At 39.4% G+C, this 12,709-nt stretch overlaps 1 protein-coding gene across 1 annotated transcript in view; it reads right to left on the reverse strand.

Annotated features, from left to right (window-relative positions):
- Positions 1-297: 297 nt before the first annotated feature.
- agmo (alkylglycerol monooxygenase) overlaps positions 298-12,709 on the reverse strand; it is a 54,632-nt gene continuing 42,220 nt past the window's right edge. Inside the window, exons 11-13 of the mRNA XM_033980989.2 lie at positions 12,444-12,526; positions 11,983-12,088; positions 298-826 (exon numbers count right to left, since the gene is read on the reverse strand). Coding sequence (XP_033836880.1) covers positions 746-826; positions 11,983-12,088; positions 12,444-12,526 — 270 coding nt within the window. The 3' untranslated portion in view covers positions 298-745. The remainder of the gene's footprint in view (positions 827-11,982; positions 12,089-12,443; positions 12,527-12,709) is intronic.

Here is a 12,709-nt window from a genome sequence, read left to right on the forward strand (position 1 = left end):
GAACCTAAACATCAAATTATAACAGAACGTAGCTATCACATATGTTTCTGGTAAGTATAAATCAGCATTATAATTGTTATCAGTAAAAACTATATCTTATATATCATGTTTATCTTGTTTTGATATTTGAAAACAAAAAAATGTCATATTCTTCCTTCAATCAAATAAATAAATCATATCTAAGTATGTTACATTCACAATGGTCTCAAATCACTATTACTATGTTACTAACCATTACTGAATCGAATGTCACTGCTAATATACAACACTATAAAATTCAAACCAAGACAACGTATAAGTTCTAGTGTTATTTTTATGTTATATTTATTGCATAGTGGAAAATAGTTTGGTTCAGCATTACAGGCAGGTAGTGAAATACTTTGACGTAATCTGCTTAGAGGTATACATGGGAGTCGTGAACTAAAGCGATAAGGCATTAAAGTGACGTGTGTCTATAGAAAAGAAGCTTGAGCATCAATACATTACACGGTCGTTAGATTGTGCTTTGAAAATAATTACAGCTAAATCAGAGATGAAAAAAGACATTCAGGAATAAAATATTTAAAATGCATTTGAGAGTTTAAAATCTTTAGCACCATAGCAGCACAGAAGTCAAAGTCTGTCATACAAATGCATAAGGATAATAAAATAGCACTTTTGATTTAAGCTTCTTTATGTGTACATTCAGTCTAGGTTTATCAAGTTTTGTGGGTGGATTTTCGAGATGGTGAACTGAGGCGTTTCTTCAGGCCATTTTGTTCTTGATTGTGAACAGTTGAGACGCGCACTGCAGTACCCAGAACAGCAGAGAGAGGGAGACAAAGGCCTGCCAAATGAAGACAAGATACAGTTACACAGGGCACAGCATTTACAGTTTAAAAAAGCAATAAAACAAAACTAAAAATTAATTGAAAACGTATCTAAATGTTTGATACAGTTCTGCTCGTCCCTAATTTGCAGATATAGGCAGAACTCATTTACATTGACTTGAGTAACCTTTTTGAGTCATATTTTTTTATTGAAGTAACTTGAGTAAAAGTGTTGGTTACTCTTCCCACTGTGAGTAAATCTACAAGTGACGAAAAGTTTATGTCGACAATATGAAATTAAGTGAACATTTGTGTTTCTTTCATCGCTCCTTCGGATATGGTTTAGTTTGTGTCATTTTTGTGTCTGTTTTTGAAATAAGTTTGTGCAGTATTTAATGTTTCATCCTTCCAGTTACATTCACTTCAAATTATAAATCAGATATTAGGTCCTGACAGTTACTCTCTAAGTTACTGTTGAGTGGTTACTTTTTTTTTTTTTTTTTAAACTATTTTTATTTAACGTTACTATTACTTGTGTACAATTTTTGGCTACACTACCCACCTCTGCTAATTTAGCTCAATAGTGGCTAGACCAGTCAGTACAACACTGGCAATATAATAAAACGAATCAGGAATAAAACCATTGTAATTGTATTTTATTTATTTATTTATTTTGTTTAATAATGTATCATAAAAACTAAAATATTTGGATTATAGTTCATGGTCAGGGATGTCACAGTGTCCCATTTTAGTCTTAAGGTTATCGTCTAACACCATTGCTCTGGTCTGAACAGCTTTATCAAATCAAACCTTCTGAATGATAAAGTCACATTAATGCCTTATATACAGCTGTTCTAATTTAGGTGTAAGTGACAAACAATGAATCGACAGTTGTTTGTTAATGCTACACAGAAGGTAAGAGAACACCATCATTCATATTTAATTCAGTCATATTTATAAAAAAATATAAATAAATAAGTCATTTTAAAACTACAACATAATTTGATACACTACTTTGTTTCACATCTGTATTACACCACTATTCACACACGCCCACACGCACAAACGCACACAGACACACGTACACAGATCAGTACTTTGGTTGGAGGAGGGACAGGTCAGATTTACGAGCGCTGGCCTCCAAAGGAAACAGTGAAAGTCAATCCTAATGTAAAGTCAACAACAGTGAGTGAGGAGCCTACGGGGCCCCTGACACTGTCCAGGGCCGCTCACAGGGACGCCAGAGCCACAGTACAGAGACAAAATACAGTCAGTCCAGAAGAGAGGGGCCCCGGGTGTCAGTCCAGAAGAGAGGGGCCCCAGAAGTTCAAAGAGAGGCCCTGACAGTCCAGAGAGGAAGGCCAGGTGTCAGTCCAGAGAGGGGCCCCGCAGTCCAAAGAGGGACCCCCCTGCCAAAAACTGTCCCACACCATAAACTGCATCCTCTTGGACACAGCTGTGGTCTTCAGGGACAAGCCGAGAGACACAACCCAGTACAGTCCATAGAAAAGACTGGAATGTACACTGCCTCGCTAGAATGAAGCTGTAGTAACACCCCTATTCATTTTTTTATTTAACTTTTAAAAAATAATATTAGTTTGTTAGTGCTTGGAAATGAACGGACTTCTTTGAGACCACCAGGCCTTGAGCACCAGAGCGATAGAGGCCCAGATCTACCACACCAGACAGGACCCAAGGTGTAGGCTGTGCAAAGAGGCCCCTGAGACAATCCAGCACATAACTGCAGGGTGTAAGATGCTGCAAGCATACAGGAAAGCATAAACAAGTGGCGGGCATAATGTGCAGAAACATCTGTGCAGAGTACGGACTGGAGACCCCAAAGGCAAGGTGGGAAACTCCTCCAAAGGTAGTGGAGAATGATCAAGCCAAGATCCTGTGGGACTTCCAGATACAGACTGACAGAATGGTGATGGCGAACCAACCGGACATTGTGGCAGTGGATAAACAACAGAGCAAAGCTGTTGTGGTGGACATCGCAGTACCAAGTGATGGGAACATCAGGAAAAAGGAACATGAGAAACTAGAGAAATACCAGGGGCTCAAAGAAGAGCTGGAGAAGACCTGGAAGGTGAAGGTATCAGTGGTGCCCGTGGTCATCGGAGCACTTGGGACAGTGTTATCATGACTCACTTCTCCTTTCTGCTGTTGATTCATTTAAATCTTTATATAAAACTTTTAATCTACCAATTATCAAACAAATGACTAAGGCCAATAGTCGTAAATGATGCCAAATGATCCAGTCTCTTAGTGGTCATTTTTTCATGAGTTTGTTGTATGATAATGGCCTACACAAACCAAAGTGAATAGAATACCAGCCTCTTAAGCTGCACATGGAAAACCTCAAATTTGTCCACCATTTTGATTTAAAGTGAATGGAGTGGCAGTTCAGAAATCCTACACGGGCTCTCATGACTGACAGCGCAACACAAATCCGATGTAACTCAGGGCTGTATTGAAGAGGGAAAACTGTTCTCTCCTCATTCAGTTTGTGTGTTTCCATGTGGGACAGATTAGACTTTGGGAGGACCAGGTTTGATGGAGGACAAATAAGCGGCAGTTCAGTACAAAGTGGACATCTCCGCAGATCCCCTCACACCCGCTCTGTCTCAGGGAGGGGGAGGGAGAGGGGGAGGGATAGGCCTGGGAACATGTTAGCTAGATTTTAACGGCCTAGTACAGCATTTTTTTAAACCATATATTTGAGCAAAATTTGTCTTGCCTCTGTATAGAAATAATGCATAAGCAGCTGTTATGGAAATGTTAACTTACAGTGTTTTACCTAATTTATCATTTGTCTCTCTTAGTCTCAGCGTCTCAAGGATTCTGCTATATCTTATCCATTTGACCTCGATGCAGTTGTTATCTGTATAAATATGCTGTATGTACCGACATGTTTTATTGTCTGATAATCAGGAAGTGTGCTGTTAGCATGCTAGTTGCTGTTAGCTTTTACCATCACTACAAAACGCTGTTCTCTCTGGTCTCTGAGAGTTATTAAAAGTGCTTATAAAGTGATCTTAGTGAGTAATCAGGATGCCCGGAATGTGTAAGTAAAAAGTGAGGAATAACTTTGGACCGACCACACAAAACTTAAATTTTGGTGAAGTTGTTTTTGTTTACAGACCATTTGAAAGTGCAGTATTAGTATTTTTTTCTTGCTGGTTGTTATTATTGTTATTGCTTTGCCTGGAATATTCCACAGTGCGGCATCCATGGAAACAAGCAAGTTACAGGTTACAGATCTGTGGAGAGGAGAGGACACTCATCCTCAACTGAATACTAAGAATATAGATACGTTTATTAACATACTATGGAACATTTCAGGCAAACTAATGACTTCTTATGGAGGCAAGTAGGTGGCAGACCTTTTTTTTAGTACTAATACCTGCTCAAATGAATATCTAGTTTCGATACTAGTTTTAGTATCGATTAGCATCTGATTTCCAATGTTTTTGACAACCCTAATCCCTCTCTTCTCCCGGATTAACGCGACCATCTTGTATTCCAACGCGGTTTCTCATGTGTGGAAGTGTAAACAGACCCGGGATCGGAGTGAGTCATACAACACGCGTGCTACAGCTGTAATAATCTCAACCATCACTGGAAAGTCCCATCTCCAGCGCGCCGCCCCAGAGTTGGCACAGCGGGGAAGCCAGCGCCAAGTGCCCAATTACGGTTTATTTGACTAAGGCTCGCCATAGCAACATCTGCGGTGAAATCAAATCGGCACATTAAAAACACAAATAAGAGGCTATAATAATAACTCGCCATCAGCAGGAAAAACAAGAGTGAATGAGGACACTTCCAGAACACTATCACACTTGTGAGTTTAGGTGTGAAAGACGTAAAGTTGGCAGATTTCTGGGTTGTAAGGTAATGAATTATGCCAATGTGATCTTTATTACCGTCACGTCATGTACCCTTAAGATATATAAACGATGCAAAATGTGCGGAAATGATGGTTAGTAGGGGAATGGTAGATTGTGTGTTGTGACCATAGACTGTAAAGAAGTGGACTGAGGGAGTGTGACATCAACCACAGCGCTCGGTTCCAGCCAAATGAAGCTCATCGAGGCTCGTGGGGATTGCGGTGAATTTGGAGCCGAGTTACATACGTGGAATTCTGAAGTGTCATAGCAACCAAAGAGCCAATCCAGAGTGAAGCTGTTACAGGTAATGCACCAACCGCACCGGTGGTTTAACACAGAGTGGGCACTTCAGTCAATCAAACCTGTTGTTAGCGCTAGCAGGAGCGACCTTGAGGAAAAAAAGGCACCTGATTTGTCTGTTATTAATGTTCATTTCTTGATTTACGGACAGAAAAGTGAAATTAAAATATCAGAATCATGTAGAGTGGAATAATGCAAACATTTTAAGACCAAAATGACGAGCCTGACAGCAGCAGTTACAAAGAGAGGGGCGACTTTTTTTCAATAGAAAGTGAATTGGTGCCAGACTCAATGGAGCCGAAAGCGCGACCATGCTCACTTCCTATTCGGAAAGCGGCGGCTAGCAGGTTAGCTATGTCCATTTATATATGCAATGTATGGATGTGACAATGCTCCTTGCAAATGGCTTTTTGGAGCCAGTAAGTCTGTTTATTTTAAATGGCTCCACAGTGTGAGGACGGATTTGTAGATAAGAATGTCAAGATTTGATAAACTGATAATCGCAACAATTTAGGAGCTTATGCATTAATAACAGCAAAAACATGTTAAAAGGCTCTATGTACAGCAGCTCACTAGCTATGTCACTTTCAAAGGTCAAAGGTGATGTCAACTTTTATTAAAAATGTAAAATAGCCTATTAAAATTAACTAAAATTATATGTAGGTTACTTACATTTGTAGTATTGTTTTATGCCACAAAATGATCATTATCATTATCACTGAGAACTTGTTAGCATGCTAGTTGTTGTTACCTTTACCAGCATGGCAAAATACCACTCCAAAGTTGTGAAAAGTGCTTATAAACTCATCGTGGTGAATAATTAGGATGCTCTGAATGCCTAAGGTAAGTGAGGAAAAAACACAGCAAACCATTTACAATTAACTAGTTCTGTTTTTAATATACCGTAAATGCTCTCTCTGTCCCCTTCCTCTCAAATTTTAACTACGTGCCTCTACACTCCTCTCCATCCCAGCAGCAAAACCATCAACCACCTCATCCTCCTCCTCTTCGCCACCAGTGTCACACTACATATATAACTACACTGCATGAGAGAAAATGCAGTACTCTGGCAGTGAGCAGATACTTTATTTTCCCTACAGAGAATAACTTGAACCATTTTCAAATTCTCCATGTGTGACTATGTGAGAGCGCTCTGCAAAAAAGACTTGAGACTAACTAAAGTGAACCGAGAGCGCTGACAGTTTGTAACGCCGCGAAGACGAACTACATATTTGCATTTGAGCCTTGTCAATGGCTTTTATCAGCCATCGAAAAGATTACGTCGTTTTGAGAGCTCTGGAAATAGTCGAGTTCACTTGGGTTCAAATTCTGCATCAGTAAGATTTTTTGTCAAGTAAGAGTCATGAATATTACTCACGTCAAAGTAAAAAGTACTGCAAGTCCAAAAAGGAAAGTAGTATTAGTAGTATTTGGTGGAAAAACACTATTCAAGCGCAGAGAAATGTTTAATTTATGTTTTTGATGTAGATTTAAAGCTGGAATGTGGAACTTTTTTGGTTGGAGAATCCGCCAGCAGTTTTGCCTGAAGTGTTCCACGGTATGGCATTAGGCCTGTTTATTTGTACAGCCCAATTTGCAAAGTAAACTTATTGTGAGTGGCCAGAAGTGACCTGTAGTTTGTCCTGGAGTGTCACCTGCTTGACTCCATGGAAAAGATATGTTTAATGTCATACTGTGGAACATTTCAGGCAAAGCAACATCTCCACAGAGACATGAAGGTGGTGTACTCTTCACCGGGAAAGGTTAAGATCATAAAAATTACACCAAGCGCATATAGATTAAAATATAGGTATGCAAAGTACTTACAGCTTCCATAAGATCAATAGGAATATAAGTGGAAATAATTTTAAAATATCAGGAAAATACAATGTACAAGTTTTACCTACACAAATTGACTTCACTACCAACCACCTAAAAAAACAAAAAAACAAATAAAACACATTAAGTTAAAGGTCCTGTTTTAAGACACTAAAATAGTGACCTAAAAAATAAATAAAAAAATAAAATAAATAAAAAAAGAATGATAATAATACAATCTGCAAGTTTTAATTAAATAAAGTAATTCCCTACCACCCCCTCTAATAGTACAGTATTATAAAAGTGCAGTACAGCCAGGATAAATTCTTGTGGTTGACTTTTCCGTAGTTTTACCTGGCACGTGCACTCGCTGCATAAATAAGTGCTATACTATTTGGACGTGCGCGCTCCCCTGCACTGGCTCTGATAGTATTTCACACGTTTTACTCCTCTCCTCCTCTGCATCCCTCCATCTCTCACTCCTCCTCCTCCCCCCCACTCCTCCTTTCTGTCTTTGGGAGCAGGTTTCCGTTGCGTTCTGTTCCCGGGGGCTCAGATGATGTCACAACTTTCCATAATTCCATGCTCAGGAATTCTTAAGCAAGGATAGGCTTTCAGGATATTTCCAAGACATTAGCATAGAAAGCTACCTGCCAAAATGTGTGTCCAAAGAATGAAGATCGCTACCAACGCCTTTACAAAAAATGACAAAGGAGAAACTATTATTTTAAAAAGAAAAGAATCAGAAAGTGGAAATATGGATCAAAAATGTACAATTGATAAGATATTGAGAGACTGGCTGCACACGAGGAATCTGATTATAATCTGATCATAATCTGATTATCAAACTGTGATGTAAGCGGTAATCTGATTTCTTTCTGATTGACAAAATTAATTATGTAAAAAAGGGCAAACTAATGAAAAAAAAAGAATGAGAAAATGTTAAATATTTAAAAAGCTATTTTAAAATTCATTGTACTTTGACTTCTAAATACAAGAGTTAGGCCTGTCACGATAATCACTATATCGACTTATCATTCAGTATATGAAAACTGGAACAATATATTTTTAGGGTCAGTATTTATCGTATGTAGTTTTTCTTACAGTACGATAAGATTTAAGTTTTTGGTTGGTTGAATTAATAACTTCTTTGTCTCATTATAGATGCAAACTAAGTACTAAAGCGTTTCATTCTGCTGTTTATTTATTGCAGCTCATGTTTTTTTATATATATATTGTACATTTGTGGTTTAAATCTGCTCTTGGGTTATTGTGTCAGTGGCATAAATTAGTTGCAATATTATCGTTTATCGTCTATATTCACTTTAGCACTATATCGCACTTCAAAATATGTTACCGTGACAGGCCTGAGAAGGGTTCATCTAAAAATCCGCAGATTGATTGTCACATGTCACCAGGTGTTTTTGATGATCAGATTTTTCACACCAAAATCCCAATCTAATTCTTAGTTTAACTGTTTAATCTAGTTATCTGATTTTTTTCCTGGCCATTTAAATGTAGCCAGTGTTGGTTGGTGAATGAGCCGACCAGAGCATGGAATAATAATGTGGAAACTACTTCTATCTCTGGATGCCAGGTCGCAAACACGTTCTAATAAAGCTAAGTGATCAGACATGAGTTTTCATGGGATACGAGTTGCTTTTTTTTTTTTAAATTTTCTTGTGTCAAATAGGGCTGCAAGATGAATTGAAATCAAATTAAAAACATGACTTGAATTAATGCAATTATCAAATCAGTAAGTACTATAATGTCCTCCATAAACAAACAAATATCCTGTCTTATTCTTTATAAAACTGCTAACCCTGTAGTTTAGATCTGTACAAACATGTTCTGAAATACATTTAATCTTTTATCGGTTTATTCATAGGCCTACTTCAGTGTTTTTGTCAGTTCTTCTGGATACGTTTAAAATGCGAACCCTGAAAAGGATCCCATTATTAAAACATGAATTGCAAATCTATCACAATGCTTCTCAGAAAAATTGAAATCGTTCAGCCCTAGTATCAAAGTAGATCCAGGCTACTGTTCATTTTGCGCATTGCCCTGGTCTATTGTATTTACTGAGCCAATGTGAACCAAAAGGAGGAAGCCGCAGGTGCATTTTTATGAGCTCTGGTTTAACAGTGCAGTGTGACCTGAACAGCTGTAAGGTCTGTGCTGGAGAAACAGTCTAATTACTGTGAGACATGCAGCAGTTGGAGAGCGCCTGCAGGCAAACAGGGCCACACACACACACACACACACACACACACACACACAAACAGCATGGCTCAACTCTGCAAACGTGCATCTACATACTCCGCAGATGATTACTCTTACATGTGATAAAATGTACTCCTGCATTTAATAGTTTTGTCAAGTGTTATGTTTTTACCACAATGTAACTTTTATGGCTTAAGTAACACAATGTAACTGGAGGTGGCACGTCACCTGCATAATTCTATGGAAATAAAAAGGTTAAAACTATACTTACAACATACATAGATGAGTTTTACGCAATACTGTGGAAGATTATAGTTACTTCCATGGAGACAAGTAAGAGTCAGGTTTGTGGAGATGCAAGCCCACTCACCGTACGGATGCAAGTTTTTCTTTTTTTTGTGCAATAAAAACATACAAATGCTTTTATTTTCTCAAAAAATTTACATGGATCCAACTAATTGTTTAACAAAGCTTTATTTAAAATCCCACAGCACTGCCCTCTGCTGGACAGTTGACCACTTTTTAAATAAAAGAAGCCGGGGAATTATTGGAAATACTTAAAAAAATATATATATATAAGATGGAGACCACATTATGTTTTAACGTTGTTAAATATACAGATTGGTGACTAAAATTGTCTTAGAACTCCAGTGAAAAGCATAATACTTGCTTTGTGTGTACTCTTTAGGCAGCTGGTTCGCCAAATCTAGTCTATATTTTCTTCAGCAACATATCGCACTTCAAAATTTGTTATCATGACAGACCTAAAAACTGCCTTTCAAACACTGCAATACCCTACAAAAGACATCAATACCCACAAAAGACTTCTGACTACCACTAGGAGAAGCTTGCGGGCCACAGTTTGAGAAGCGCTAACTTAGCCCATACTCCAGACCCCCAGACCCCACAGCCCTGAACCTGGTCTGTCGTGGCCCTGGTTTACGGGTCAGCTCTGCAGCTTTACAAGGCAACGCCACAGAGCCGCTATAAAACCCGGGATCTTTAAGGACCCCCGTATATCACACAGGGGCTGGGGGACCACTAACCACCTGCTTTTTGTACTCCTGCCCCGAAACGTACACTCGCAATCTCACGAGCGCCTGACCACAATTAAAACTGAATTTCCCCTGCGCGGTTTCGAGAGGTTCTTAATTGATTGGCACGACTTCAAAACCTGCCCCCCCAGAAACAAAGAGAGCTGGACTTGAAATGTATAGCTTCAAAGCGGGTTGGGAGAGCGGGGTGGGACATGTCAGGATTTGAGAGAAAGTGAGAGGCGTTTGAATGGGCCCCACCTTAGGGTTGTCAAAAGTATTAAAAATCATATATTAATCGATACCAAAAGTAAAAATAAGCATGTTTTAGCTTCATGTGGTATCGTAATCGGTATCGAGTACTGAGCCAATTCCTTAATATCGAGTTTGAAGAGTTTTTAGTATCGTGACACTCTGACATCATGTGAACGTGCAGAGTTGCCTATGTAAGTTGAAAAAACTACATAAAACAATACTAATTTTGTCTCTAAATTCATTCATATACATATAAGCAGAGTAGGGTTAGTGTCTTGCCCATGGACACAACAACAATAGAGGTTTCCGCACTGTAGGAAGCTTCTGCAGTTCAAAGTACTTTTATTTTAGTACCAGTCCGTACTTGAGTGTGCTCACGCAACGTAGGAACCAGGACTGGGGCCATATATGAGGGCTTTTTTAGATCCTGTTCTGGGTCATGTACTTTCCACAGCTCCAAAATACAATTTATAATTAGTAAGTTACAATTAAAATGTAAAAAAAAAAAAAAAAAAAAAGAGTTTAACCGTTCATGTAGTGTGCCTGGTTTACAGTGCTCAAAAGAAGTAGAATGAAGGAAAAAAGTCCTTTAAAAGAACTTTTAAATATTAAATTAAAGCAAGGGGGAGTGGGTGGTTCTTCTCACAAAATAGGGATTGAGGGATTATAGGTGCTTAATTCTTGGTACTGTGTCAGAACTAATGTGTGGAAACAGTAAAGAGCCTATACCCATGTGTCTGAGCATGTCATACACAGCTCTTGAAGTCAAAATAAGTCTTATAAACTCATTGCGGTGAATAATTAGGATGTTCTGAATGCATAAAGTAAGTGAGGAATAACTTTGGACCACTGCAAACCGCTTAAAATGAACTAGCTCTGTTTTTCACATTTTTAAAATGGTAAAATCTCGTGAACAGCACCTTTACTGTGGGGGGATTAAACCGGTTTAGTTGGAAAAACGTCCATCACTGCAGATCCTCTACCAGCTAAATTACATTTCTAGCTTCACCGCTCACATCTGGTCATTAACTACACACTTGATTTCACACTTTGAAATGATAATTCAATCAGCCCAGTTTAAGCAGCCGCGTCTGAACACCTGAACGCCACAGATGTGGAGTAAACTGGCCCGCTCTCTCTCTCTCTCCCTCTCATGCAAGCGTCCCCAGCCAGAGCGAGTTAGCAGCAGACGGAGGTAATAGCTTCCAGAAGGGGAGTGGGCTGTGGGGTTCACCGGGCCGGGGGTGTCGGAGAAACGGGAGAAGGGGGACGGAGGGGGAGAGGGGTCGGCCACCTTCCACAGCGCGGTACCAGAGCCAGTGGAACGCCAATTTTACGGTCAATTGGGACGCGCATCTGGACTCGCAGCGCCGCGGAGCCGGACTTAGCGCTTAGCCACCCTGCGTTAGACACACTGCAGACCACACTGGGGTCAGGGCGCACAGGCACAGGGAGGGAGGGTAATTATACGATCGGTTATGAAACATTTAATGGAGAAGAAAATGTGAGGAAAGAACTCAGTATTAACTCTTTATGATAACTACTCTTTTAATGACCTTAATTAAGTCAATATATATCGTTTTTCAGAAATACTTGGACAAAAAGGACATGTACATATGTTTTTTTCGCATACATGATAAGAACGGTCCTCACCTCTGTGGCCACGGTCAGGGCGGGCAGCAGGGGCGTCAGCATGTTGTACCTCAGCAGGGTTACCATGACAACACAGCGCAGCATCTCCAGCAGCCCGGCCGACGGTCTAATGAAGAAACACAACAAAGACGCCACTTTAAACCAACAACTGCGGGGAAAATGTCAGCGCAAGAAGAAATAATGTCTGCAAGAATAGGAAATGAATGTGATTACAGTGTGTTTGACTATTTTGAAAACATATAAATAGGCCTTTGTCACGATAACACATTTTGAAGCACGGTATATCGATACAGACAAATATTGTAATAAACGATAATATTTAAACTACTTTATATTATTTTAAGAGTCATATTATGCAACTATCACAAGATGTTATAGGATTTTCCCCTCATCATCAGCTTACCCTGAGTTATTTTTCATATTTATGACTAACTGACATAAGAGTTTGATGCAGGTATTACCTCTGGTCAATGATGAACCCCAGTGCGGTGAGTGTGAGCAGGATGTAGCAGGTCATGCCCAAGACTGTGATCTGGGACAGCATCTGTGGACACAACAGAGAGCCTCATAACACCACGAGTAAATGCTTTCAAATATGAGATTTTATATAATAGTCAGGCTCTTAGGTTGGTCATCAGAGCCAAGTGGAGTGGGAGAGCAGTTACAAACCGCACGCCTGCTCCTCTGTTTACTTGGCACAGTCATTTAAACATGTCAGACACTGGCA

This window comes from Periophthalmus magnuspinnatus, chromosome 16 (genome assembly GCF_009829125.3).
Source record: "Periophthalmus magnuspinnatus isolate fPerMag1 chromosome 16, fPerMag1.2.pri, whole genome shotgun sequence".
Classification (NCBI taxonomy): Eukaryota; Metazoa; Chordata; class Actinopteri; order Gobiiformes; family Gobiidae; genus Periophthalmus; species Periophthalmus magnuspinnatus.